The 27,742-nt window shown below is 34.6% G+C and overlaps 1 protein-coding gene across 1 annotated transcript in view; it reads right to left on the reverse strand.

Annotated features, from left to right (window-relative positions):
• Window positions 1-7,481: 7,481 nt before the first annotated feature.
• The window catches only part of KNDC1 (kinase non-catalytic C-lobe domain containing 1), a 59,720-nt gene continuing 39,459 nt past the window's right edge, over window positions 7,482-27,742 (reverse strand). The window contains exons 16-30 of the mRNA XM_040563946.1: window positions 26,068-26,159; window positions 23,393-23,796; window positions 18,718-18,811; window positions 18,502-18,599; window positions 18,005-18,216; window positions 16,392-16,505; window positions 15,846-15,993; window positions 15,386-15,562; window positions 14,592-14,807; window positions 14,178-14,260; window positions 12,738-12,888; window positions 11,297-11,419; window positions 11,137-11,196; window positions 10,367-10,524; window positions 7,482-10,111 (exon numbers count right to left, since the gene is read on the reverse strand). Coding sequence (XP_040419880.1) covers window positions 9,880-10,111; window positions 10,367-10,524; window positions 11,137-11,196; window positions 11,297-11,419; window positions 12,738-12,888; window positions 14,178-14,260; window positions 14,592-14,807; window positions 15,386-15,562; window positions 15,846-15,993; window positions 16,392-16,505; window positions 18,005-18,216; window positions 18,502-18,599; window positions 18,718-18,811; window positions 23,393-23,796; window positions 26,068-26,159 — 2,362 coding nt within the window. The 3' untranslated portion in view covers window positions 7,482-9,879. The remainder of the gene's footprint in view (window positions 10,112-10,366; window positions 10,525-11,136; window positions 11,197-11,296; window positions 11,420-12,737; window positions 12,889-14,177; window positions 14,261-14,591; window positions 14,808-15,385; window positions 15,563-15,845; window positions 15,994-16,391; window positions 16,506-18,004; window positions 18,217-18,501; window positions 18,600-18,717; window positions 18,812-23,392; window positions 23,797-26,067; window positions 26,160-27,742) is intronic.

Consider the following 27,742-nt stretch of genomic DNA (forward strand, 5'->3'; position numbering starts at 1 on the left):
ATGTGCATATACAAATTCACGTAAATCCCACTGTTTTAGCAATTGTTCAGTTCACTTGAACTAAGCATCTGGTCAAGACCACAAGAATGTAACACTTAGACACCCTGAAATCTTTTTAAAACCTACCTGAGCAGCTTTCTTCAGATATGTTAGATCAACGCCTTTTTTTTTCCTCAGTCTTTACTGAAGAGTAAATGTTCCAATTATGGTAACTTCTATATTCATTTAACAACCTGTTAAATTTAAAATCTAATAGTGCACTAAATCATAAGTGTTCCATTATTTTTACTTTTTGTTTCTTACAAATATCTCCTAAAGAAATATAGCTGTACTTCCTCTAAAGCATTTATCATTCCTGAAAGTAACTTTTTACTTTCAACTATTAAAGAATGATTTTTTAATTTCCCTTAATTTTAGAGCTAGCATTTGAGCACAATGAGGTCAGCAGAATGAGCAACCAGAGCTGGCCACCCGGGGTCATATATCACCCTCTGTGCCCATCTTGGTCTATGACTGTCTATGACAATGCTGCTTTGAAATGCATTGGTCTGAGCAGTGAAAACATTTCACTGAATTTTTACTCACCTAATATAAACCAGATCTTTATACTGCTCCAAAATCAGCTTGATCAAATTAAATGGATTTTTTTTTTAAACACAACTTCAAGATCTTCTCCATTTTATATTTCTATTTATTTCTTCCTTTCTTCTGTCTTTCACTCTATACACTGTTTCTCACTATTTTCTTTATTCCAGTCACTTCTATGAAGTACTCTGCAAATGTTACTATTAGCTGCGAAAGAAAACAAATTTGGCAGGATGCAGAACTGTAGCAGCAGGACAACTGACCCTGTCCATCTGCCTTCACTGCACCCCAAAACAGGTGAGCACAGACATGTCCTGACCTTCCCTCTCAGCTAATTAATTAGAGAAAAGCTAGGATATGCTGAGTGATAGCAGGAGTATAGTTAGAAAAGATGCTCAACACTACACCTGTAATATGTGATTCAGTGTCTGTGTTTCCTCCAAACAAAGCAGTGTACTTCCTTTGATAGGTTTCACACAAATGAGTGCATTACAAATCAAAAGAATGTAACTTTAAGATTTAAAATTATGAAATTGGGTGTATATGTATTTTTCTGTAAGATTAAAGGGAGCAGCTGAAATTACACATATGCACAGAAAACTTCTGCTGTTTCATGTTTGCGTGTTTCTAATGGGCAGTTTTTACATAGACTTCTGGAAGGCCAATAATTTTTCACAGTACCTTTGCTCATAGTGCAGCACGTACACAAAGAAAAGGTTGCAAGGGTTTCTTGTGCCATCTCCTGGTTTTACTAAGTCTTCACATCCAGGAGTCTGCTACACAAAGGAAGGGAAAAAGTTGCAGAAGTTGAGAAGCGATTTTCCTGGCAGTGGAAGACGACTGGCAAAACTTGCTTTCCACCTTCTCCCCACTAAAAGATGTTCATTGGGTTTTTACCTCTCTTTTGCTTTTAGAATTAAGTCACTTCCCCATCGCATTAGCATATGCATATAATGGAAATCTGTAATTCCCCTATAACATCTACATAAATTCAAGTAATGTACATCTTGGCCACACCTATTCTATTACTGTGTATCAGTGGAAAAGCATAAATAAAACCTTGAAAATTACTGGCATATGATTAATAAACGAATGAATAGCATTTTCTGATTGCATATAAGTATTTGAATTTGGGTCCAATCCACTTTATGGATAACACAGAAAGGACTCAAGATCACTGCTGAATCCCCCTGCCTTCTCAGGGACAGAAGCCAAGAGTATCTGGGCAGTTATGATAATTTGATCTGGTCTGTTCTCACAAATCTATGGAGAAGGTGATCCTACAGGTGCGTTACGGGTGAATAACCTATTCCAGTGCTCCACAAGAACCTCTGCAATGCAAAACCAGAAACAGAATCACCATTGCTTCAAAATTAATACCTCTTGCCATAACATTCACAGAGCATGGAGTAAACTTTGTTTGTATCTGCAAAAGCTTTTTACAGCAACATTTCACACACACAATCCTGCTCAAGCCATTTTTTTTTCAAGTTCTTTCAAGTCTCTCTGACTATATTTTCTAAACGTATTTTTATTACTGTCCTCTAGACTCCTTCATTTTGCTTGTATGTCTTAAGTACAGTGTCTAAATGGTAAACTATTCCTGATGATGATCCACCAGTGCCAAATAGAGCAAAATAATTACCTTCTGTCATATATGGCTCTCTTACAGTACATCTCAGGTCTTCACCCCCCCCCCCCCCCCCCCCCAGTTTTTCCCCCCTTTTTCTTTTCTTCCTTTTTTTAAAACCATACAAATGGATTCATAATCAGTTAATGATCCGTTGTGTTCCCCAGAGTTTTTTTTTTTTTCTTCTGAAGTTCTGCAATTATTCTTCATTTTGTATTTTTCCTTCAGAAATACAGGACTTAAGAGCTTAAATTTAGAACTCAAAATAATCATGATAATAGTTCAATCTTGTGTAAGCATGCTTCCTGTTCCATCCTCATAACATTAGTAAAAATCTCAGATACAACTGGATCCACACTGTACACTAATATGGGTAGTTCTACCCCTACTACATCCCACTCCTCCTCACAATTTATCAAACACTAGTAATTACTCTTTGAAATGATTAAGCAGCTGTGGACCCAACTAATAGCACAATCATCTGGATCTTAACAACCTGATATATAATCAGGTCGTATAGATCTGTTGTCAGGAGGTTTATTGAATTAAAAACAAAACAGTAAGCTGTATGTTAATCTATTGGGACAGTTATCCTGACAAATGAGACCATTGGGTTACTTAAAAATTACATTACAGACAAACACATTAGCCTTTTAAATTACTCTTTATGCTTGCAGAATTTTTGGGTAGCTTTTTCAGTATCTCTTCTGGTATCAGAGTTCATCTGGCTGATACTGCAATTCCCCAAGTCATTCTCTTTAAATTGCCTCTCCACTTATTCCTACCCCTTTCCCACTTTTTATAAGTAGTATGTTTTTTGTGTGTTTTTTTTTTTTTTTTTCTTTCTTTTTGGCTCTCCAGGAGCTCCCTCATTCTTCCTAAATCAAAACTATAATAATTCCAGGATTATTTCAGTTTTTTTCCTTATTTACTATAGACCAGATTTACCCAGGTTACAGCTAATACATTTAGTTAGCGTGATAGTATTACATTCTGATCTGCAGCTCCTGATTAACTTTGATCATGGTATGCCTAGAGGTTAGGGAGTGAAATAGCAAACACTTCGGGCTTTTGCACCATCTTGATAGCTATTCACATCGCCTGCTAAGCAAAGAACTGTGTGTAATAGAAAATTATTTAAGAATTCAACTTCTTTGTTTTTCCATTGCTGGCAATAGCACATTGTCTGTCAGGTTTTATTCCCAACCTGCTGTGCTATCCCTTTGTATTTGTTCTTGCTAATGCATCCTTCTTGTTCCTACTTCCCCCCCAAGTATTTTTTCTTGATTTGGGGTGTGTGGGGGGTTGGTGTCATTGATGAGTGCATGCAGCCATACACTGCTCTCTGAGTATTCTTTTCTTTGCATGAGGATGGACTGTTTTAGAAACTTTTTAATAAACTTTCAGCTCACCTGAACTTTTCTTTGTCTTAGAATCCCTTCCCTATGACCCTATGTACCAACTCCTTGAGTTTATTTAAGTTTGCTTTTTTGAAGCCCACTGCTATTCTGCTTCTTTCATCCCTTTCTTTCCTTTCAATCACAAACTCTGTTGTTTCACAGTAACTTTCATTCTGGCTAGCTTCCATCTTCAGATTTTCAACTTGTTTCTCTCTACTAATCACATTAAAATCTGAAATAGTAGCCTGTTTGTACAAATGAAGTCTCCACATGCTCTTCTTGGTTGATGATCTGTTTTAGACCACTGTGGCACTTCACCCATTTAATTTACACACTGAAAAAACTATACAGGTCTTCAGATTCTAAAACAATTATATGCAATATTGACATATATTTTACTATTTAGTATTCTAGTATTCTTTCCCCTTGTCCATTCTACGTGTCCTTGTTCCCTCCAATACTTTGCAATAACATTGTGTGTACTACAGGTCTAGATTTTTCCCTTTATTCCCCATGCTTTCAGCACTAGCTTTGACTCCCAGAGCTACATATAAACTGTCCCCATACAACACTCAGATCAAAACTTGTCCTGGCTATCATCAGAGGGATAAGCAGGTGGTATATGGATAGGAATGTGAAGTTCAGCATATTGCAATATGTCCCGTGTTCTGGGTAAAAAAAAACAAAAACAACAAGGGACTATTGTTGACATTTCAAAATACATCATCCTTGCAATTTTACATGCAGCCTAAGACGTTCAGTAATGTCAGCTATCTCACCTTATGTGTTTGATGACCTATAGCAATTCCCTACATTGTCTTTATGCAGGTTTCAGTCTCTCATATTATCTTTTATTTAAATAAACTAATTTTGAGGATTTTGTATTCTCAACAATGATCTGTGTGTTATATCCCATCTATGTCTTGCAGTTTACTTTCATGGAGAGCAGTTACTTTGCTAATGTCTGTGGATCTATATTCTCATCTCAGGAGCCACCTGCCCACCTGCTCTTTTTAGCCTTTTATCTTCAAGTCCTTTCAGTTCCCTGCATCAGGAAATATGATATCAGGAAATATAAAATTAGGAGAGACATTGAAGGGATATCCTCCTCAACATACATACCTATTCTTTATCTTCCCCACTCCGCCCCCCCCCCCCCCCCAAAAAAAAAAAAAAAAGTAACTCTAGTCTATGTGCAGTTGATTTTTCTTGCCTATCACTCAGAACGTTAGATTTGTTTGTGTAACATAATTTATTTTATTCTGGCTCATTTTTCCAAGTTGTCAAGATAATTTTCAATTTTAATCATGTTTGCAGAGCCAACAGATTTATGTCATCTTCAAAAACCAGAGCATGTTAATGAAGGCACCAAGTAATAATACCGAATGCAGGTAGTCCTACTGGACATAACCTTTCATTTTCATAACAAGACACTGTCAACCACTCTGTGGTTATCCAAACACTGGTTGATTTGCCTTATTTAGCAGTTTTTTCTAGACCCATTTTCCTAGTTTGTTTGAAAAAAAAAAAAAAAAAAACAAAACTGAGTATCTGTTACATAAGTGAATACTACTGTTTATGAGCTTTATGAGATATGTTCCTACTTATGAGATATGAACACAAATGAGCATATATTTGCAGAGATTTTAATTCTGAGTCTGAGTTGAGCTCAGGCTCAACTGTGCCCAGTCAAGCTTTCCAAATTATGTCTCTTTGATAATGGCAACTCAAATTGTCCAGTATACAAAGCTCTTAATTTCATAATGGCAAATGAGTTCTACCAGTATAAAACACAGTATCTATTTCAGTACCTGCCTAAAACCAGCATCTATTTCATCTGTGTGAAGCCAACATCAGAACAACAAGACCAACCCTAGCAATAGAATGAAAAATTAGAGAAATAAATTAATCTTGCAACTAAGACCCAGGACAGATTTACACAACAGGTATTCAATTCCTGCCTCTTAGGCAAGATATAAAAGCATCATTTACATTAGTCCAAAAATGAGCAAACAGAATGATGCAAAGACAAGACCCTAGACTAGATTACCTCATCGGCCTGAAGCAATACAGCGATTGCCATTTCAACTAGTACATTAGACACTGAAATATCACTGAACAGGAAGCACACTAAAATGATACCAATCTGAAGCTGTCTTTGCTGTCAGTAGTTTACGAAGAACTTTCACATAATACCTAAAAATCTTCTTCAAACATTGCACTAGAAGAGCCAAAAGAGATTTTCTCTGCAAAGGAAGGGAAGAAGATTCTGCAAATCAAATTTGCTAGTCTATGGGGGTTGTCACTTATTGCTAGATTAAAAAGGAGCCACATAGAAGAGTCCTTCAAACTTTTTAGTGCAGGAATTTCTAAATAGAGATCCGAAAGGTGGAATTGCCTATTCACACATGTATTTTCTAGAGTTATCAGGATACAAAATCATATTAAAACACAACAGAATCTTCCACCACAAACACTTGCATTTATTGATATTTAAAATAATTACCAGATCTCTTGAGAAAAAACATTTATAATGCAAATTATAGCGGGGCAGGTAAGATGACTATCTGCAAATTTCTTACATGTATAATATTTATATTTTTAATGACTAGATAAAGACAAAAAGTATTTAAAGGTGAAGAATACCTGTTAGTAAGTCATATCCTAAAGATGATCACTCTGCCAATTAAGCTTGATTTATGGGATCTGAGTTTTCAAACACTGTTCAACCTGGCATTTCCACAGCTTTAAGACTCCTTCTAAAGCTCAACATGTATTTTAAAATAATTATTTATAAAATCTGTTTTGAGAAAGAATATTTTCAAAAAAAACCCCCTCTAAACAGAATGCAACATGTGTATGTGTCAGATTGCATTTAAGCAAGTATGAGAGAGAAAAATAATTTATCGACACACTTTCTCTCACTGTAATATCAAGGACTGAAACAATTAACCATATATTTATCACTGAAAAATTGTTAACTTACCTCCTTTCTAACTGTAGTTTTGACATTTTTTATTTAGAAACAGATTTCCTAAAATTTTAATCCTTTGCAAATCATATATAGTGTTCACAAAGTTATGAGTCTCAGAAATGGTTGTGAAAGCAATCTGATATATAAAAGGAATAATGCAGAAAACCATAAAAGCAAAGTTTAGAACTGGTTGAAAAGTTCCCAAGGAGATAAATTTGTCAGAATCATGAATCAATGTTGATTCATGAAATATTTTCTAGTTTCTTGGTCTGGGCTTCTATGCAATTGTTCATAGGAATCACCAGAATTCATCCACATTGCCTGGTAGACTTCTGGAGGTGTTGGAGATGTGGATCCTTAAAACCTTCTTTGAAATGCAGCAAGTGTAACTAGGACACAGTTCCCAGTACTCTCACAGGAGTACTGAAAACCCCAGGGATCCTGGGGACAGACACCTGTAAAGGGACACAGAAAGAACACCAATGCACAGAGGAGTTGGAAAGGCTCCCAAGGAGCATACTTCATTTCAGAAACTCCACAGGTCATTGTTTGAAAAATAAATGACAAAATCAAGACGAGTGAGGGATGTGTAGAAGAAAAAAAATAAGAACTAGGACAGCTGGTGGCAATTCTGGCTGATAGAACAAACTCCATTTTTCCAAACGTTCTAATTTGGCATTGGAACAGGAACATGGGGCCATACTGCACAGCCTGTTATTTATGCAATACAGTTACTGTTTTTTTTTTTTTTTTGACCATTAGATATGATGGAACTTGCTGTTTTCACGTTTTTTCCTGTGTTTTCTTTTAGGAGGACATTCCCCACAAAGATAGAAATGTTTAGCCCAACCCTTCTTGCATGTTAGTCATAAATAAGCAGTACATTTAGATGCTAGACATAACTTTATTGAGAAATCTGTTTCACATAAGATGTGCATACATCAGTGTTCATGGACAACAGCAGACCAGTTTCCTCGTAAAAGTGATTTTTTTTCCCAATAGCTATTTACATTTGCTGTTGCTGAGGGGTGGTGTCTAAATACAAAATCTTAAATATTTGTTTGATGAAAACACCCCAAAGTAGTACCATAACTCAATACTATGCATTCATAACGACAAAGTCTTATACACTGAAGCATTATGCAGAAGATATGAAATTACTTTTAAATTCTTGTATAGCACCAGTTATTGTCATAGAATAAAAATAATATTTTCTAGGTGTAGTAGATGCTTTAAATACTGATAAAACTATTAGAAATATATGAATTAACATGTGTGCAAAATATAAATGCTAAGTAAATCCATAAAGGCAATTTCAACAGTTTGATTGGCAACTATATAAAATGCATCTATTAAGATCATGTTATCAAGTTTTGTGGAGTTCTTTGCATTAGTAAAGCTTATGCTACTTCAGATTTTACTGTCTTTCAAAGGCAAGGCGTGGCTTTAAGTAAATGAGGCATTTTTGATTGAGAAAAAGCAAATAACTAAAAATCCAAATCATTAAAATAAATGCATATAGATCAAATATGTGAACTTATTTGTGAAGATAAGGTTATCATTACATTCTTAAATTGCTGCATTATATAAAGATAGGAGGTAATGATTAAATGCTTTCACATTTGGCAATTTTTAGAGAAATATTATTTAAATTTATTAAAATAGCAACACATTTTACTTCCTTAAGGGTAAGTAGAAATATTACAATTAATGACATGCTAAACCTACATATAGTAAGTAACAAAATAAGTAATCTTAGAAGTAGAACAAATGCAAGAAACTCCTGTTGAAGACTGAGTTCTCCACTGTTTAAACCAGTAAGAGCACAAAAGTTAGTTTGGTGTTAATATATTAGTAGGAAAAAGTAACTGAGGTATTTAATGGAAAGTATGGACATATCTTGTGTTTGACTGAGAAAGATGAAAAGCAGAAGGCCTGTGATGGTATATATTGCCATTATTGATAAGAGAAAAGGGGAAGCTTTTCTCTTAAACACTGAAAGAGCTACAATTTCACATGTGCACATGCATTTCTGTCAAATACAATAGTACATTTTATAAAATACTACAGATGCGCACATTTCCATTTCCTACATATTTATCTTTCTCCAGCACCAAAACATGCCAAGACAGTTAGTTCTTATCTGCTCTTCCCAAAATATATTTTTGCTTATTTTTTTAAATACAGTTCTAGCAAATCACTGTCAGGACAGAGCTTGTTTTCTGTTTCTCACCCTTTCCCACTTCTCATTCAATACTACCATTGTTTCCTCTGGTAGAAATACTTGTACTTTTAATTAATTTGTAGGCTTAAAGGCTTGACCTTGCATAAACCTGGGTAGCTCAACAAACTTTCTATCTATAACATCACATTTCATTGCCATTTAGAAGGTCTTGTAAGCACAAGCTCTATAAATAGGTTAGCACCAAAATTTTACAAGATGCAGATCCAATTTTCTTACAGTTATCTTGTATTTAATGCTGCTGGAGCACTGCAATCTACAAGAGCAACCTCAGGAGCAAAAGCCATAATCAATATGCCCACATACATACACACACAATTAGCAAAGTGATTCTTGTATCAAATACAGAAAAAAAGCAATTTCACATTTGCTCTTTTCACAAGACCATGGAGGAAGAAGCAAAGCAACAAAGTGGTAAGATTTAGATTCAGATCTTACTTTCATATGGAAACAGGTTAGTTTAACGACAGTAAAATTAAACAAACAATAAATGTTACAGCATGGCATTCCTCTCCTTCCTTAGAAGGCCTGAAGAAAAAGCCAATTATTTAAGCCAAGTATAGTTTTATAATACACAACATAAAAGCAAGTCCCATCAACAGTCAACAGATAATAGAGGATCTGTGTCCCTGAATTATATGCACACTGTGACAGGATACAAATGTACTATGTTTATATAAAAATATATTCAACATTTAATGAATCATACTCTAAACTCTCCTAGGCCAACAGGACACAACAGGGGATGGAAGTATAACTTGTTTCCACAGTACTTTTCAGATATTTGTCTGTGGGCTAATTATTTTTTTATGCTAAAGAACAGTGACAAAATTAGTCTCTTTACTTTTAGGCTTTGATCTGTCATCCAGTTGCCAAGGAATCAAATCTTGTTAGTCAGCATTTTACTATTCCATGTTAAGAAATATATCCATTTCAAATTGAGATAATATTTTAAGTCACTTTTACATTTTTGCTTGGGAATTGGTTCAGGAGATAAAGTCCTGTTTTACAGACTACACTTGGAATAGAACAGCTAAAATGTAAATAATTACTGAAATGTTGCCTTCATTCTGCGCAGTGTGTCCTGAATTTTTCGAGAATGTTTTTCTGCTGGTATCTGATGGAAGTTGGCACAGTTGTCAGCTGCCAAAGCAGAAATGTCTGCATCTTTAAAATGAGTTATTCTTTGTCTGAGGTAAGACTGGAGCTTGAAATCTGGTGTAAAAGTATAAGGATTCTCTTGAAATGCATGAACTTGGCTCACAACTTTTGCGATATTTCTTGAAAGAAAATAGGGTAAAAAAGATTAGTTTGTTTTGCTTCTGACAGAAGAAAAAAATTTGAAGGAAATTCAAAAGCATTGAGCATTTACTTATATTTAAGTAAATATTAAGTATCTGTCCACTTAGATGTCAAAATGGCTGAAATTATTTAAATTGCTAGATGGAAAATCTTGTGTTAGCTGTCATTATCTCATTAGACAACATCTTATTTTACAAAGTTAGGTGATGTAAATATATAGTTAAAATAATTACCTAAGTTTAGTCCACTTGTGAGCTCCATTTGTCATTGTGAATCCTCCAGTTTCAAGTTGTTGGACATGCATAGCCAAAACATGGGCTGATGGAATTGTTGGAAGTGTTTTGAATCTTTCTCCTTCCATCAAACACAAACTGTCACTTTTTAAAAACACCTAGTGTAAAAGCATACACAGATAAATGTTTTGATAAGTATCAGGGTAGGCTTTATAAGATCTCCACTTCATGTGCTTACCACAACGTTCCTATTTTTCATAAATTTTTAACTGTTGGTATTGAAGACAACACTTTGAACTAATCTATTGGCCAACATTTTGAAATACAGAAATAAGGAAGTAACTTTAATCAAAAATATGTATACAATGTTTAATTGTTCTGATTCACAGCCAGAATTGCGTTTTAGAATTTCTACCTGATTTTGAATCAGATAGATCAATAATATAACGCCTGTGATAAAATAAACACTTAAGATTTTTCAAAACAGATTACATCCACAAAAATCCTGCCCAAATCCTCAGAAGTAATTCCTTAGATTGCTTTGAAACGACTTTCTTGTATCCTGTGTGATTAAGAATCATTTCTGAGAAAAACTGAGGTGAAAATGTAAACTTAGACCAAGAGCCAACAGTCCCTGAACAAGTTAAAATCTCCTTCATAATGCAAAATACTAATTTTGTCTTTCATCCTGCAGAAGCACCCATTTAGTCAGATATTGAATATTCTTCAACCCCATAGAAGTATTGTATGTTAAAGACTTTATACTGTACCTCAACAGCCTTGAGTTCTTCCATTATTTCAGCTACTTTTGCAGGTAGGATTTTCCAGGCCTTACAATAAAACAAAATACATTGTTTTTTTGTATTAATATCTATATTGGAACAAGATTATGTTAAGCAAAATAGTTACAATAGAGAGCCCCAAACTTACTGGTAACTGTCGTACAATAAGATTTTCCAAGCCTGCTAGGATTTGCATTGCGGTGGCAAAATTTCTTTGTTCATAGCAAGATTTTGCTATAAGAAGAAATTTTGATAACAAGCTCACCTGCAGCTGGAAAAAAAAAAAAAAGAAGATATACCTTTTTTTTTTCAGTTCATGTGAACTTGGAAGCTATCAAATTAAGTCAATTGCTAGCAAAATGCTTCATCGGTATATTGCCTCAGTTTGGAATTAGAAATTAGCCTTAATGATTTCATGGCAATGAAGTACCCTTTCAAGTACTGGATGATGCTAAGCCATGCCCAGGGTTTACTGTTGTTAATTTCTTGATTTTATTGCTCTTACAAGGCTGAAAAGAGGCACTAGAAGAAAACAGCAGAGGGAAAGTAAAGGACTAGCAACACTGCTCATTGAAATATGTTTACATACAGTGTCTGCTAACTGATCACTTATGTTTAAAAGTTGTCAAAACATGCAGACTTTAACCAAAACTATATGACCAACCAAACTATACTTCCTGTTAGAAAAATGTATTGTGAATATATTCCACCAGGATTTGTTTACGACATTTGTTTAAATTGTCCACATCACATAGATATTTTGAGAAATGTGATAAATAGGGAAGCCCAATTAAAACCCAATAAATAATCAAACAAAGAGTGATAAGGGAATTGAGATGTTTGGGCTCCAAACTCCCAGAGATAAAAATAAAGTAAAATAATTGTGAGCAGATGCAGACTCATGTTTTTCACAGTGGTTAGAAAGGAATCAACTGGCAGCTCCCCATTACGAATAGACACATATTCCCTAAGATATTATTCCAGGATTCAGTTCAGAAGTCAAAGTACTAATCAAGTTTGAAGAGTGACTTTCTGTCAAACTATCAAGAGGTATATAAGCAATATGCACAGTTCTGAAATTTTAGTTAATCACAAGATTTAACAACTGTTGGTTTTGAAAAAAGTAAGATCTGCATAGACATAAAAATCTAATAGAAATCGAATTACTTCTGAAATATACAACTACATAAATCTACAAAGTGACTGAAAATAAGAAAATTAAATGAAAAGAAAAAAAGAGAGAGGTATCTTCTTTCAGATTTTATCAGAATTATTGACTGTAGTAACATATCCCTTCACCACAAAGTTTTTCTTTTTTTCTGTCGCAGAGGTCTCTTGTGGAAGTCAGACAACTCTTTCTCCTCAGGCAACCCATTTCTCATGTTCTATTAGGTTTTAACAACTGCTACTACAAAACATCTAAAACATCAAACAGACCCTCTTAATGACAGTAAACTAAGCTGTTAACTGCACAGGTGTATTTCAGAACACTTCTTTCAGGTTGTCTACATAGCATTATATATTAACATATGCATATATATTAACAAATAAGTGTTTCATAATTAATAATACAATAAACAATGATGAACCTTAGATGTGTGACATGTTACAATTTCAGCAGCAACCCAGGTACTGATACTGTCTGCATTTCTCAGTAATTGTAGAAGATACTGGTCCTGTATGCACTTCGATAGAAACAGATTACAGACTTTAAATGAAACTTCCTCAGCAGAAACAGCTCTATGGAAAGGGTGGAAGAAAAGAAAAATAAGTCATGTTGACTTTGTTTTTTCAAGGAAAATCTTGATTGTGAAGGTAAGGTGCCAACTTCTAACCATTTAATTTTGCAGTGCCCGCAGTTCTGACTTTATAACTTTTTACAATGTACTTGGGAGCTATGTTACTTTTTATAGAAGAAAGATAATCATATGTGTAATCATATGTATCATTGTATAATAATGTGATTACACAATAAACATATACAGTAGATATTTCTGTATATAAAGGCACCTTCACCCACTTATTACCAAATAAAACTGTTCAAGCAGAAAAAAACACCCTAACAAAATCACACCCAGTAAGCTTATTAAAAACTGCTGCCATTAAAGAAATTGAGCTGGATATATAGTGGTGGAACATTGTTTCCCAATGTCTGAATCTCAAATCAGTATAAATCAGCTGATTTATCCTCTGCCTTTCAACAATCTGTAACAAACGATCCTTAGAAAAGTCTACTACAGGTAATGTAATTAATAAGTACTAATTAGAAGCTAGCTGAATCCACTGAGTATATAAGAACTAGAGCATAAATCAAATATAATTGAGTCCATGTGGCCAGATGAAAACATTAATTATGATTTAGCAAATAAATTTAAATAGGTTGGTAACCATTCTACATTCTAACAACTATAGGAAACTACTTTTGTATCTATGAAGACTGATACTTTATTTACCTAGCAGTACAAAATGAACATTGCACTGGGAGGTTGTGGATTCTCTATCCATATTCAGAACCCTACTGCACACAAACCTCAAGCAACCTGCACCAACTGGCCTTGCTTAAGGCAGGGCTGGACATGCTGCAGTAAGTGATCCTGGGAAGTCTTTTCCCACCCTGTGATTCTATAGTGGTCATTTCTATGCATGCATGCACACACATGCATGTACATTATCAAGTAACCTGTTTCAGAAGCCATTACACTTTTTTTTTCCCTCCAAAAATAAAAAATCTCTGAAGCAACCCCAACAGCAATATTTAGGTCTGGCCCACTTTAGATTTCAAAGAAATCACCTTGCATATGTTAGAAATCATATATACATACATGTATAGGAACATGTATATATACATACATACGTAATGTCTCCTGAAATTCAAAAATATATGTAACCAGAATATCTACATATCTACTCAGCCAAAAAAAAAAAAAAAAAAAGTATTTAAAATGTTTCTCTCTTCCCAGATATATTAAAGGTATAATAAGTTATCATGCATGAACATAATAGAGGGACAGTTAAAATAAGAAACTTACTTTTGGACAGGAACACATTTGTCTTTAACACCAAGTGCTCTTGAATTTAGAAAGTGTACTGGATGACATTTATGAAATAATTCCTAAACAAAAAGAACAAGATGTATCTGTTGTTAGATCTAGCAGTTCTTTTAAAATGCTAGGGGATAAAATGGCAGATTTTTTTTTTTTATTCTTTGGTCTTTCTTCAGCAAATTGATCAGATGGATCACTGTCTAAGAATGGAATTAGCCATTCTATGTTTTACCACAGAGATTTCAAGACAAAAATGGAGTATTTTAATTCAAAGTGTAGTGAAATATTGGAAGCCTACTAAGCTTGAAATGGGGTGGAAAATGGTAGAGAAAGGAGTCTGAGCATATAACAAGAAGACAGATGTCATTTGTACTTCCAAGTAAACCTAACCCTTTGTACCTGTTGCAGTAATGTCAGCTGACAACAGAGCTGTTGTGCACTGTATTCTGTTAAAATATATGGTCCAACTTCATCTGCTTTAGCAAAGGAGACTGGGAATTCTTCTGTAAAACTGTTATAGCATGGCTTTGGCAAAACCGATGAAATAGTGTACAGTCGCTCCCTCTGATACTGTGCAATTGGTCCATTACCTTTGGAAAGTTTCCAGTTAAAGTTCTGTAGAAAAAAAATATGTAAAGCTACAACTTCTCTAAAGCCAACATTGTGTCTCCCCTTGATCTAACTTTCTGGAACATTTTGTTAGAGAAAGACCCTTTTGGCTGAAAAACTCTTCAGCTAATCTTCAGGGTTACACCAGACACTAATTGCTTTATTCACATTGCTATTTTAAGCAAATATAATACACAGAGGTAATGAATCTGAGCAGGAGGCTACTAGATCTGAATCAACAATTGGTATTTAAAACAGATTTCTGTGTATTCAAACTTGTTGCCATACAATGATATATATTCTGAAGTTTTATATGTGAGTCACACGCTAATATCAACAATGAAGAGTAAAAACTCCTCTCAAAATTTGGATTATCTAATCTATTATTACTGAAACAATTGATAGGGCAAAAGATAGAATCCAAATTTATACAACCGTGTAGGCTTTAGATAATTTCAAAAGAAAATTTAAAAGGGAGGTATATAAATATTACTAAATCAGGATCTAGACCCTAAGCTGGATTTTTACTGACAAAAAATAGTATATGGAAATGTGCTCCACATACTACAGTCCGTAGGACATACCTTTCTGAAAACATCTTCTGAGAGCTTTTTACACATGGAGTGCAGTGTTCTTCTGTCCTCCTCCCCTTCTTCGCATTTGTCCGTGCTGGAACACTGCTGAGCACTGCCATTTTTCCTGGCAGAAGCATCCTCAAGCAATGACAACAAGCGCTCACCATAGCCATTTAACGGAGCTACCTGTAAACGCAAAACAGGTTAACAGAAAATTGAACTCAATTTCTTGTAAATTATAAGCAAGAAAGAAAATACTTGTAGGATACAGGTCTGTCCAAAACCAGACATATTGACTATGGTTGTCAAAAATAGCACTGTCCAATTTTATACTTTACTGTAGTTGTAATTAGGACTTTTTTTTTTTTTGGTAATAAGAGTCTTACATATACTGTAACTGACATATTTTTTTAGTTTTAATTTTAATTTTTTTTTACTCCCTAAAGATTGCACTGAAATTCTGGTTTACCTTGGAAGAAATAAATTCTTTTAGGGTACATAAAAGGTCTGCATTTGTTGCAAAATCTACACTGTAGCAGTCCTCAATCCAAGCCTGCAGGATGTAGAAACTGCGGTTACATATTTTGGTAAGTGATGTGGAAGGATCCAGGCTTGCACTGGTGAGAAGAAAAAGACACTTACTGCAATTCCAATTTAAAAATAAATGCTGGAAAAACTGCAAATATTATCTGGTATTGAGTGTACTATCTTAAATTCTTATGTTTCATGTTTCTAGAATCCATGACTCTGTGCAAACAAAGCTGTCATTGTACTTACTAACCAACACTGAGCAACTGGGAAAAACAAGACTCAGAATTCAGAAGATAAAAGACAACAGCATATTGCCAAATATAGCACTTGCTCTAATTTCACTCTCACATGCCAAGAGAATCTTATAAAAACAAACATCAAAAACTGAATTTAATTAAGTAGGCCTTTTCAGAAACATCTATTTGCTACTTGGGGGAAAAAATAGTTGTGTTTTGATAATATTTTTCATAGGAAATTACTGTACCTGGATAAAGTGCTGCTGATTCTATCAAGAAGAAACTGCAAAAAATCTTCTTGTGTGCAGAAATAGCGAAATGTGTAGAGAAACTGCTGTACATACCCTTCTAAGAATGCATTTCTGTGAAGCACAAGAAAAGCTTCAGACAAGCAAGAATGCAATCTCTTCTCGCATCAGAGTACAGCAACAGCAAAAATCGTCAAAACATCAAGAACTAGCAGGGATTTCAAACTCTCAAGCTCTACAGAAAACTTTGATTTCTTTTTATTTTTACACGTGAATATTGTGATTGCCAACAGTAAAAGTATAATTTTTTTTTAAAGTTTCTCCATTTTGAATCTTGTGGAAAACCTCTTTGATGTTTCTACTATCATCAAAAATTACATTCTGAATAGTACAGAAGAACATACTTAATTTTATTGCTTCTATAACCTCATTTGATGCCATTAAAAATTTATTTTCCATGATAACAGTACAAAATGTACATATTTTAAAGAAGAAAATGTTTTCTGTAGCTCTGATTAGAGCAGCAGCTTCTTTAACAACTGAACATGCTTATTATATACCCATTAGAAATGATAGTATTACATATGTGTGTGTGTGTATATATATATATATAAATATATATGTACATACATATATATACTCATAGATACCTTAAGACAAGTCAATTCCTGTGTCTACCTGATGGCTTACTGCAAACTATAAGAGTTTGAGTTTGCTGAATGTGGAAGCTTTGATTCCAAAACAATTTGTTCACTTTGTGCAAAATATTAACTACCAGAAATAGCAGTAACTGGCTCTAAGTGTCAGGACAAGCTGGGACTAGTGCACTTTGCTTACTCTTACTTGCCTCTAAACTTCCTCTACAATTTAAAATGCTGTATTTTATTTCCAGCTTTCAGAAATAGTGCTGCAATCTTTCATCTTTCTGACTGCTCAAAATGGATGAAAATATGAATTACAGGTTACCTGGTGTCTTTTGCTTTTAGAATCCTACAGTAGCACAAGACTGATGGAGTCTCTCAAGCAGTTTCTGTCTTCCATACCTGAGGTACCATTGCTGAGGTACCATAAAACAACACTTTAACCCAGCTGAGGGTTAAAAGACAACTTTGTCCTCACCTAAGCCCTGAGATAAGCTTGTATCTTGATAATTCCCAAAGTCTGGGTCAGAAATCTATAAAGCAAAATCTATAGATTTTCATATCCAAACCCTATTAGTAAGAACGATTGAATTATATGTTCTGAAGAATTATTAAACTGGTGGCAATAACATAAAGCCACGAATCCATGGCAACTATCAGAGCTAAACTTCAAGTAAGTAAAGGATAAAAGAACCGTAAAGTTATTAGTTTTTGATTTATTATCAATTGCTTGAGTTTTAATCAAATCCAGACTTAGTAATTTGGCTTATTTCTTATCAGACTGTCTTTTACCATTTCCATGCCCATTTCTGCAAATAAGTGTGCATAGAAATAACATTGAACTTGAAAGCAGAAAGGAAAATTTATGCAATGCTGTGTAACCAAGATTTATCCCAGACACCATATCTTTTTTAAAATTAATAAATATGACTCATCGCACTCCCAATTAATGATGTACAAAATGTACCATACCTAGAATATAAGTAAGCCATTAAACCAAGTGGTGTCCCAGCCTGCAGAACTCTTATTCCATTTTGATTATTGCATTTATGTTTCTCTGTATTATAGTAAACAAGCAATGTTGACTCATCTGTGGGTGCCACATCCATGGTGTCAGTTCTCCTGTTGTGAATGACTGTAGGAAGCACACAGGATTCCACACCCCATTGTTCTGCATACATGATCTGCTCAGAGAGGCAAACCCATGCAAAATTAAAATGTAGGAAAATGATCAGGAAAATCCATGCAAGGTGTGCTCTACTCAATCTAAAGCCAAACCACATTTTATACAATTTTTCTTTTTAAACACCGCAACTAGCAACGACCTTTAATCATTCTTTCAAATCTTCCTTAATTCGGCACTTTGACAACAACCACTTCACAGCTCATACATTGACTGAAGTGGACAATGACACTAATACAGTATAGAAATTACAAATAAAACCAAATCAAAATAAAGTCTGACTTGCCTGCACATATTTCTTCACCAGTTCAAGAAACTGCACCTTCGATTTCATCTCCTGTAGCTGTCCTCTCAATTTGGGCAACATAGATCTAGTTTCAAGACCTTTGGATTGAAAACACACAAAGCGTACAAACATCAGTTATTCTGATATACAGGGAAAAATCCTTAAATGACATAACTATGCACCCATTTCATTACTGACAATTTGCTGTACTCTTACCTTTGCTTCTTCTTTCTTTCTGCAATAGTTTCTGGTAGAACTGTATGGTCTTTCTGTAATTTTTTGTCTCCATCATTAGCAATTGTTCTAGCTCCTATTTAAAGAGAAAAAGGATTCTGATCATAATGGTAAATACAAAGTTCTGGTAGGAAAGTAAAGTTTTAGTGTATTTATTTTTGTACAAAAAAGCGAACATCCAAACAGACAAGAATATGCTATTAGCCAAGAAGAATTGCCTTTCACACCTGCACTTAGAGGCAAATTACAGAAAACATCACCTTCCCCAGGAAAGTTATAGTTACGTGACAGTTCTACATGTTATGAACTGCAGTTAGTCTGTGTATGATGAGACAACATTGAAGTTTGTCTTAATCCATTTATATCAATATGCCTTGAGTTATAATCGCACTTATCTGGTTGTTTTCAAGGACTTTTTTTTTTTTTTTTTTTTTTTAAATTGACACTCAGCAAGCATCCAGAACTAAAACTGATGAGTTCTGAAGTTAGTGTACACCCCAGAAATGCTCTGTTAAGCAGCTGGCCTATGTTTGCAGCAAGAACCAAATGTTTCATTGAAAGCTATGGTTTCCAAACCAGTATGGTTACATTATATTACGCATCCAAGTCAGAAGGCAGCCAGGAGAGCTGCTTTACAAAGGATGCCTCAATTTTGAAGTTCAGTTCAGTTTAGATATTTTATATTTATGTGTTCTATATAATAATAATAAAAACTAATTTTCTCTTAAGTTATATAACTTAAGCAATGAATAGAAATGAAAGTAATCATACTCATCACAGTTTATCAAGTTAATGTAAACATTTATATTTGTTTGCATATAAAAGATTTCACTTTTTGCTAGCCAATGAAAATGGGGCATCCATATTGAAAGCTTCAGATTTATTATGAAACAACTAACACAGTGTGTGTTGTCGTTTTTGAAAGTGGTGGCTTTTGCACTTGTGTCCTAAGTTAACTACCAATGACCCAATTACATGAAACAGCATTTCAAATGGAATAAGTTTACTAAATGCAGCAGACAGAACTCCCACAAGCAGATTGATCAAAAAACACATAGCTCAGAGCTAACATATCAAACAACAGATTGTTAAATAGGTTAGCTTTAATGGGATGGACTTACTGGAAATTAATTTGAGTTTGAGAAAAATCTGTCACTGTTTTTCACAAAAGCTCAAAAGGCTTAACAACATAGTTCATTAGTAGCAAGTCACAAAAGCCCTGTGGATTTTTAAAAGAATTACCATTACACAGTCACCATGTAGAGAAGAGTGGAAGTGCAGAAAAGCTATTATCTAGATTCTGAATCAAAGACAGCTTGATTTACTTAAAGGTTTGTTTTCATTTCATCAGTTAAAGTGAAAACAAGTTGATTACAAGAATATAATCACAGAAAGAGACTCAGAGTGGCTATTTTCTGATGTTTGGAATCTAATAGGTATTTTAGGAAGTGGCTTGTCCCTTAAATAATTTTAGATGAGTAGCAATGAAGTCAGAAGCAAAAGACACGTTAATTCCCAGTCCATTCTAGAATATCTTCCATTTTAGGTCTAGAATATAAACCTTTTTTATGAACTCGTATATTCAGTTGTTATTTGATGACGTTCTGCATCCTCTGAAGAGCATTTAACTCATCAGGACATTTTTCTACAGAACATTGCTAAGTCTAAGGAACAAAATAATGATTGATTTTGTTTCACTGGGAAATTTACAAATTCCAAACTATCCATGAAACAGGACTTTTTACATGCTGAGGAGTAGCTTCCCCAAAGGATACAGAATATTGGCAGATGGGAAAGGAAAAGAGAAAAAGAATGGTAAAGGGAAAACTGTGGATAGAATATGCAAAGCTTTTGCTAGAAACCTTGTAGTCATTGTCTGGATGCAGAGAAGTTTGGCGGAGACTGACAAGTAGCTTATGAGATCTAGAGAGAGAACTGAAACTCAGTGTGGGCAAACAGGATAAGGGTGAAGGCTTGGGGCTGCAAGAGAACTGCAAGCAAGCTTATCAGAGTACAGAAAAAAAACTTCTAATTGTGAGGGCTGAGTTGGACTTTCCCCTGGAGAAATGGCAGCCCTGGCAGTTGCCTCCTGTTCTTGCTCTAGTGCAAGGACTTGAACTTGTTTGCCTGGATGTGTCCTGTGCCAGGGGGCAAAACCAGCAGCTCCTGGACGAGAGGTGATGGGAGGCAGGGGACAAGCACTTAGCTTGTGTAAGGAGCAATACAGATGTGGGGGAGGATGCATAAGGAAAGTGACAACAGGTTGCAAACTTCTAAGAGAACTAAGCAAGCCCAAAGCTATTTATGTGAATTTGAATAAAAATTAAACTAACTTTTCTAAATTAAGATGAACCTTTGCTGAACTTTAGAACTGCAAGGAACTATCTGATAAATGCTTGCACAGTAAAACATTAATAATCATTATGACAGCTGAAAGTGTCACCTTTGATCCACAGATATTTTACTTTTTGTGCTAGTTACTTCACATTTGTTCTAAACAGAAGGGTAAGTATTACCACTTTTTTGAATCATATTAGCTGATGAATCCCATTGTTAATACTGTTCATATAACAAATGTATTTGACTTTTTATATTTAATTAAATCATAACCTATCTAAGGTGCAGGCAGTATTCAACAGGTTCGAGCAGAATAATAGAAATGTTAGTTATTTTTATGGCATTTGATTCTGTCATAAATGAAATTATACCAAATAATATGTTCTGGCAATTAGCGTTTCTCTCAACCTGATTTTATCAAACCTACTTACAGGTATTCAAATTAAAATAAATACATAAGCAAATTTAATTGCATTTAGTTTTAGAGGGTGAATAAAAAAAAACATTCAAATGATTCAATATCTATTGGAGAGATAAGACTATTAATAAGATATATATGTTTCCAAAACTGTATTTTTTTGTGTGGTTAAACTCTCATTAAGTACTCAATTGCTGTTGCAGACAAGAACAAATGAACTGAACAAATAAACCTATCCTTATCACAGGGTAGTGCCACTAAGTCAGGACAACTGTAGTCATGCCCAAATGACTAATAATAAATTCACTCTTTGAAATAGAACCCCTAAACACTGATTTAGCACACTTTGCTGCAGAGCTGTAGAATCAGATCAACTTTATTGTTAACCTTTTAAAAACACAGCAAGGAAGCAAGACTGTCAGCAACCTGGGACAAAAAATAGGTTGATATAATCCTTGCCAGGTAATGAGAATTAGACTACAGATAATGTGACATGTTTTCTGAAACAAAAATGGTTAACAGATGACGAGGAAGGAGAGGCTGGAGACAAACAGCTCTACCTTACAAGACAGGTAGAAATTTCCTCCAGCAACTCAAACCACCTTCCTGCTCAAAAAAATCACTTATCAGCCTTCCTTTGGACTTTGTAGTCCTTCTGGCCTGGATATGAGACATGTTGCTAGACATGTCTGCTAGATTTTACAGTAGAAAATCAGCTACTAAATACTAAAATAATTGGTTTTTTTTGAGCTCCCCATGTTAGTTTTCACATTGAGTCTAATTCTATTTTCTCAGTATTTTGGTTCAGATAGTGCGTCATTCCCCTTGAAATTTGCACAGCACTTATTCGATGTTTACACACAGAGTTAACCGTTAACATTTATGAAGTGTTAATGACCCCATTTATTTTCTAAATAACTTGTGCTCCAAGTATAATATGTATAAATACTCATATTATCAAATAAAACTAGCTGAAAACACTTAGCTGTACAAATACAGCTGTTAGCTACATTGGTACATAAGTACAATACACAAGGACTCAAAATGCTAAATCCTACCCCTATCAACCATACCAGCAACATCCATTGTTCAAAATGAAGTATGAACTGAAGTCTTTGTCAGCTATTGGTATGGAAATTAAAGTCATGCCATATATTTTCACAGTTGATTTGTAGTGGTTGGTTTGATGAATCGGGCAGCAAAGAGATAGCAGAAAGAAGCTGGGTAGAGCTGCACTTTACCCACATATTCATAACTGATTGGCTTACAGCTAAGAATCATGGTCTCCTGTCTGCTGCAATAGCAGAAAAGAAAACTCATAAATCTCAGTTTCATATTTCTTTCACTATTTTATATATAGACTAGTCAAAACTTGTAACATCCATGACTGATAGAGTTTGAAAAAATAGCAGAATTTTATGAAGCTTTTCTTTGCTCAGGTTAAATGCTAAGGGTTTAACATTTGGAGCAATTGGAGCATTATGACTGTGTTTTTATTTTAAATACACCGGGTTTCACAGAAAGTCAGTGTTGTAGTAACGCCAGCAGAAAGATCAATAAATTTATTATTGATACTGTAGTAGTAAAAGAAAAAAATATTTGTTGCGAACAAGAAGTAGCTGACAAATTATCCTCTGTTGAATTTGTAGTAACAAGACCTTTAAAAAGCATTTTAATAAAAGATTATGCAAAAGAACATTTAATACAATATTATAAAAATATTCAGGTATATAATCTTAAAGATATTCTACTATACCAAGACCTTTTTATATAAACAGTACAACAGAGTCAGTATTTAAAAGAAGAAAGTGGGGTTGAAATCACTACAATGCAACAAATTTAACCATACTTTTAACCAGCAAGTAAAGAGGGATCTTAATGATTTTAAATCAATGTACTCACCACTTTTTTAGCATCTATATTTTGTGACTCACTTGATTTCTGCTTTCCAAGATTTTTCATGTAACTATGAACTTCTGAATCAAAACATTCAGCTCCATAAAATGCACTGCTCCAACCCGGACTACAGCCATGAAAGTCAGGTAGATTTGGAGGCACAAGGTAGTTGTTTCCAGCTGTCTTTATCATGGTCTCTTCCTGTGGCTCTACATTTTCCTCTGCAAAGTCTGGACCAGTATGACAGCCATTGCTTTGTAAACATTGTCCTTCTTTTTCTATAGGGGTAGTATTCTGCAGCCTTGATTCTTTTTTGAAATTATCTGAAGGCGTCCCATCAAAATTCATCTCAGCTAATGACGTATTTATCATAAGCTCATCCTTCATGTCAAAGGTTGCTTCCCCTTCTCCTAGAGGGAGTGTAGAGGTGGGGGGAGAAATAATGGTCACGCTGTAATGCATGCTTTGTTAAATTTAAACACTACACATACAAAATGCAGTCATGAGACGACCTATGCCCTCTAACAGTGTTACATATCTATTTTGGTTCTGTGCTTTCTTCTTCTCAACTGCGTGCTGTAAAGTGTTAAAGGTTAAAGACATTTCAGAATGATTAAGTTTTGGTCAGTAAGTTTCTGAAAATTAGAAAATACATTCCGCATACGTAGAACAAGCATTTAATAAAAGCACAGTACAGAAACTTCTAAACAAAAATCAAATATCAGACCTGTGTACACATTAGAAAAAGCTTGGCTCTTGAGGTCCTTTTCATCTGTAGGTCTTGAGCTTTTATTCCATACATAGATGGCAAGAGTATTTGACACATTAAACTTTCTACTCATTCCCTTGGGCTATGATGGGACTTCTATGCAGTTATAACAGCTACTACCAAATGTAAGGGATTGAGGTGACAGTCAAAGAAAACTTGGTATGATTCTGACAGGTGCTTTTATGCCTGCCACAAGTCTCTCTTTTCACTTGAGAAATCCTCCAGGGCTTGGATATGCCAGACTTGGAGTCAAATGGACCTGAATTACTGGTGCAAAGAAGTCACATACCCCATGGGAAAGTCTGGCTCTACATTTGCACTCACTCTGAGCCAAAATAGAAAATTGTAACAGAGCATAACAGCAGACAAGTGCAAACTTACAAATTGACGTTATGCCATAAAAGTTAAGTGACAGTAGGGGGATAAGCTGTTCCGTAAACTATCTAACTTTGCTCAAAACAGAGAAGTAACAAAGTTTAAAAATAGACGGAATAATATGCACTTTATGTAAGAATTAATGGAAACATGCTGGAAAGGATATTTGGGACTCCTGAAATAGGCAACGTTTCATAATGTAAATTTACAGAAACAAATTGCATAACCGAGTCTGTGGCAGCTGCACAAAGCATGGCTATTTTTTTTTTTTTAATAAAACTGTTGAGATACCCAGAAATGTGCAGTAGTTTCTATTAAGGTTCCAGAAGCATAGCTCTTCAATGGTATTCCCTTGCCAACAACAGACATTATCTTCTTATTCTTCGAAACACTGCAGTTTATTACTATGTGTAGTTGCATATATACACATACTACCTTCACTTCTCTCTGTACTTTAAATATGTAACTGAGCTGTATCGCAATTTAATACGATATATTGTATAAAACTAAAGATGTCCAGCAAAGATCAATAATGTTGTAAACCACTGAGAACCTCACATAGAGTACTGCATACAGCCCCCTCTCTCAGGTTGAGCTAATCTTTCTTAAAAAGAGGCACACAGAAGTGCTGCTAGGGTTAACAAGGAAAAAGAAAATCCATTCTGATATTGTCATAAAAAGTAGTGACGGTCCAGTTTAGCAAAACAAAGACTAAGAGCAGATCTTTAAATATGCTGTTGTTTTTGTCCTTCTTCTAAGAATTCCTCAAGTATTTTTCTTCCATCTCTGTGAAATGCTATTAAAAAACCCACAACAACAACGCGTACAATAGGAATCAAATACAAGCTGTCCTTGAATATACGAAGCCTAGAGAGGACAATGTTTGTTATAAAAATGGGATTTACCAGTCCCAGGTCAGACTCTAATTTAGTAACTGAAAGATGAAATATTTTGTAAATATTCAGTTACAAAGTATGCTGGAAAAAATGCAAAGCCCACTCTGAAGTAGTTCAAATAAACAATCCACTAATATAACCTCAACATCTGCCATGGAATGGTGTCTTGTAAACAAGTTTGTGTTCAGAAGGCAAAAATTCTGCATCACATGATATATTGATAAACAAATCAGTTGACCCATAGTTCCTTTTGCTATCTTTTAAAAAAAATTACTTCAGTGAATAGAATAGGGAAATAAGTCATTGAGGAATTACCAGGAAGGAGGTAAAAACATCTACTGGATGAACACACGAAAACAACATGTAGCACTTAGGATTCAGGATTTTTTCAACAGTCACATCTTACTTTAGTAAATTAAAAAGGCATCCCCACACCCAATGACAGTTGGTCATACATAAGTTTCATATAAAAGACAACAGTTCCAAGGCATTGACAATGCTCAGATTCACTGATAATTTTTGTAAGTGCTAAGGTGAATATTTTCCTGAAAACCCACTGAAAGTGGCAATCTCTCCAAAACTGAGTCATTGATAGATTCCCAGCACACACAAAGATCTAGAAACACAAATTCCCTTCTCACCCTCTGTCTGATCACTGCTTGCCAAAAAGCTGTCAGATTTCTTCAGATCTTGGAATATGCTGCCACGCTTTGAGTCATCTGCTTCAGCTATGCTGAAAATACATGAGGTTTCGGAAAAATAACATTTCATATCCTTATATATTTACATTAGGATAAAATGAGATTTTACAAATGTCCTTTGTCATCACATATGTGAAGGACTTCACTGCATTTAACTACCTCCTGAAGTTTGCATGTTCAGCTTCAGGCGTTATTTGACAAGAAAAAAATTACAAATGGACATTAAAGCATACTGAGTAAGTTGCAGAGATTTCCCTTTACAGCACCTAGCAAAATTCCAACAGAAATATCAGAACACATACACACAAGAGGCATAACTCTATACACAACTTATATCACGGACTACTGTAAAAGGTTTATCACTCAGGATTCACCCTCTAGATAACACTGTGACTGTAAGTCATCCCTAATAAGAATAATGATAATTTTAAGTCAAAGAAGGTAACAATTAAAAACCATTATATTCTTTAGCAGTGTCTGAAGAATACTAAGTAAGCAGTGTCTCCGAGATATCTGATATCAGTTTCAAAAGGTCATTCTTGAGTGTGAGCTAAAAGCTAGACCTCTATTTTTATAGTGAATAATACATTACTTCCTTTCCACTCCTGCTCTCAAAGACTTTGCTTTTCAAAGGCAGTTGAAAGAGGATGACTTCTTCATATATCTCAGTAATTCAGTTACAACAGCTAAAGTTTCTCATGCCATAACATTCAACTCTGGGAATTAAGAACCTAACCTCCCACCAGTCTTCATGGCTTCTTAGAAATCTCAACCAAATGGAAAATGGGCCAGCAAGTTGGTGCCTGATATTTGGGTGTAGTCTATTATCCCTGAAACTTGCTGTAAAGCAAATATATCTTTTAACACTGATTTTTTTCTATACCATATTCACCAAGCTTCTTTGTCAAAACTTCCAGTTTGTAATTCCAGATCATGACAAAGAAAACATACATAACTTCCACATATAAACACATTGCTGTTTACAATAGCCTTCAGTATTTTTTTTTTTTGATAAAGTATACAACATTTGGATGCTGCAATAAAATGGGAATGATTTTTATTATTTTTCTGGCAGATAAGTCACTGAAGATGAAGTAGTAAAAATAAGAAATGAATTAAGCTGGGGTTTTCTCACTTAACGGGCTACCTACAAAAGATTGCCAGAAGGAGCACTGAATCAAACTAAGTTTAAGTAAATTATTTCTAGTAAAGTTAAATTAATTTCTTTGTTCTTAAGTGTGATTAGAACAAAAAGATGTACCAAGGTAATTTATTCTTAACTTAATGAGAGTTTGGAATAATGCATAAAGAACTGAACTCGAATAATTAAACTGAACAGTAGGGACAATTTATTTCACTTCTGATTAAACAGCCTCTATCACAACTTTGAAGTTCTCCAACAATGGTTGAAAACATTTGATCAGGATCAATATTTGACCTCCATTATTCAGCTATCCTAGGATGGAGTTACAGACAAGCTTAATAGGAAATATCTTCTTTTAAGTCATTAAGCACTATTTGCTATGGAGAAGGCCATGAAGTATCCGATAGACTGGGAAATTATCAGTTGACAGGAAAGAAATAAAGATACCTGAAGAGGAGCTGCATATCCTTT

Source organism: Cygnus olor, chromosome 7 (assembly GCF_009769625.2).
Source record: "Cygnus olor isolate bCygOlo1 chromosome 7, bCygOlo1.pri.v2, whole genome shotgun sequence".
NCBI classification, from domain to species: Eukaryota; Metazoa; Chordata; class Aves; order Anseriformes; family Anatidae; genus Cygnus; species Cygnus olor.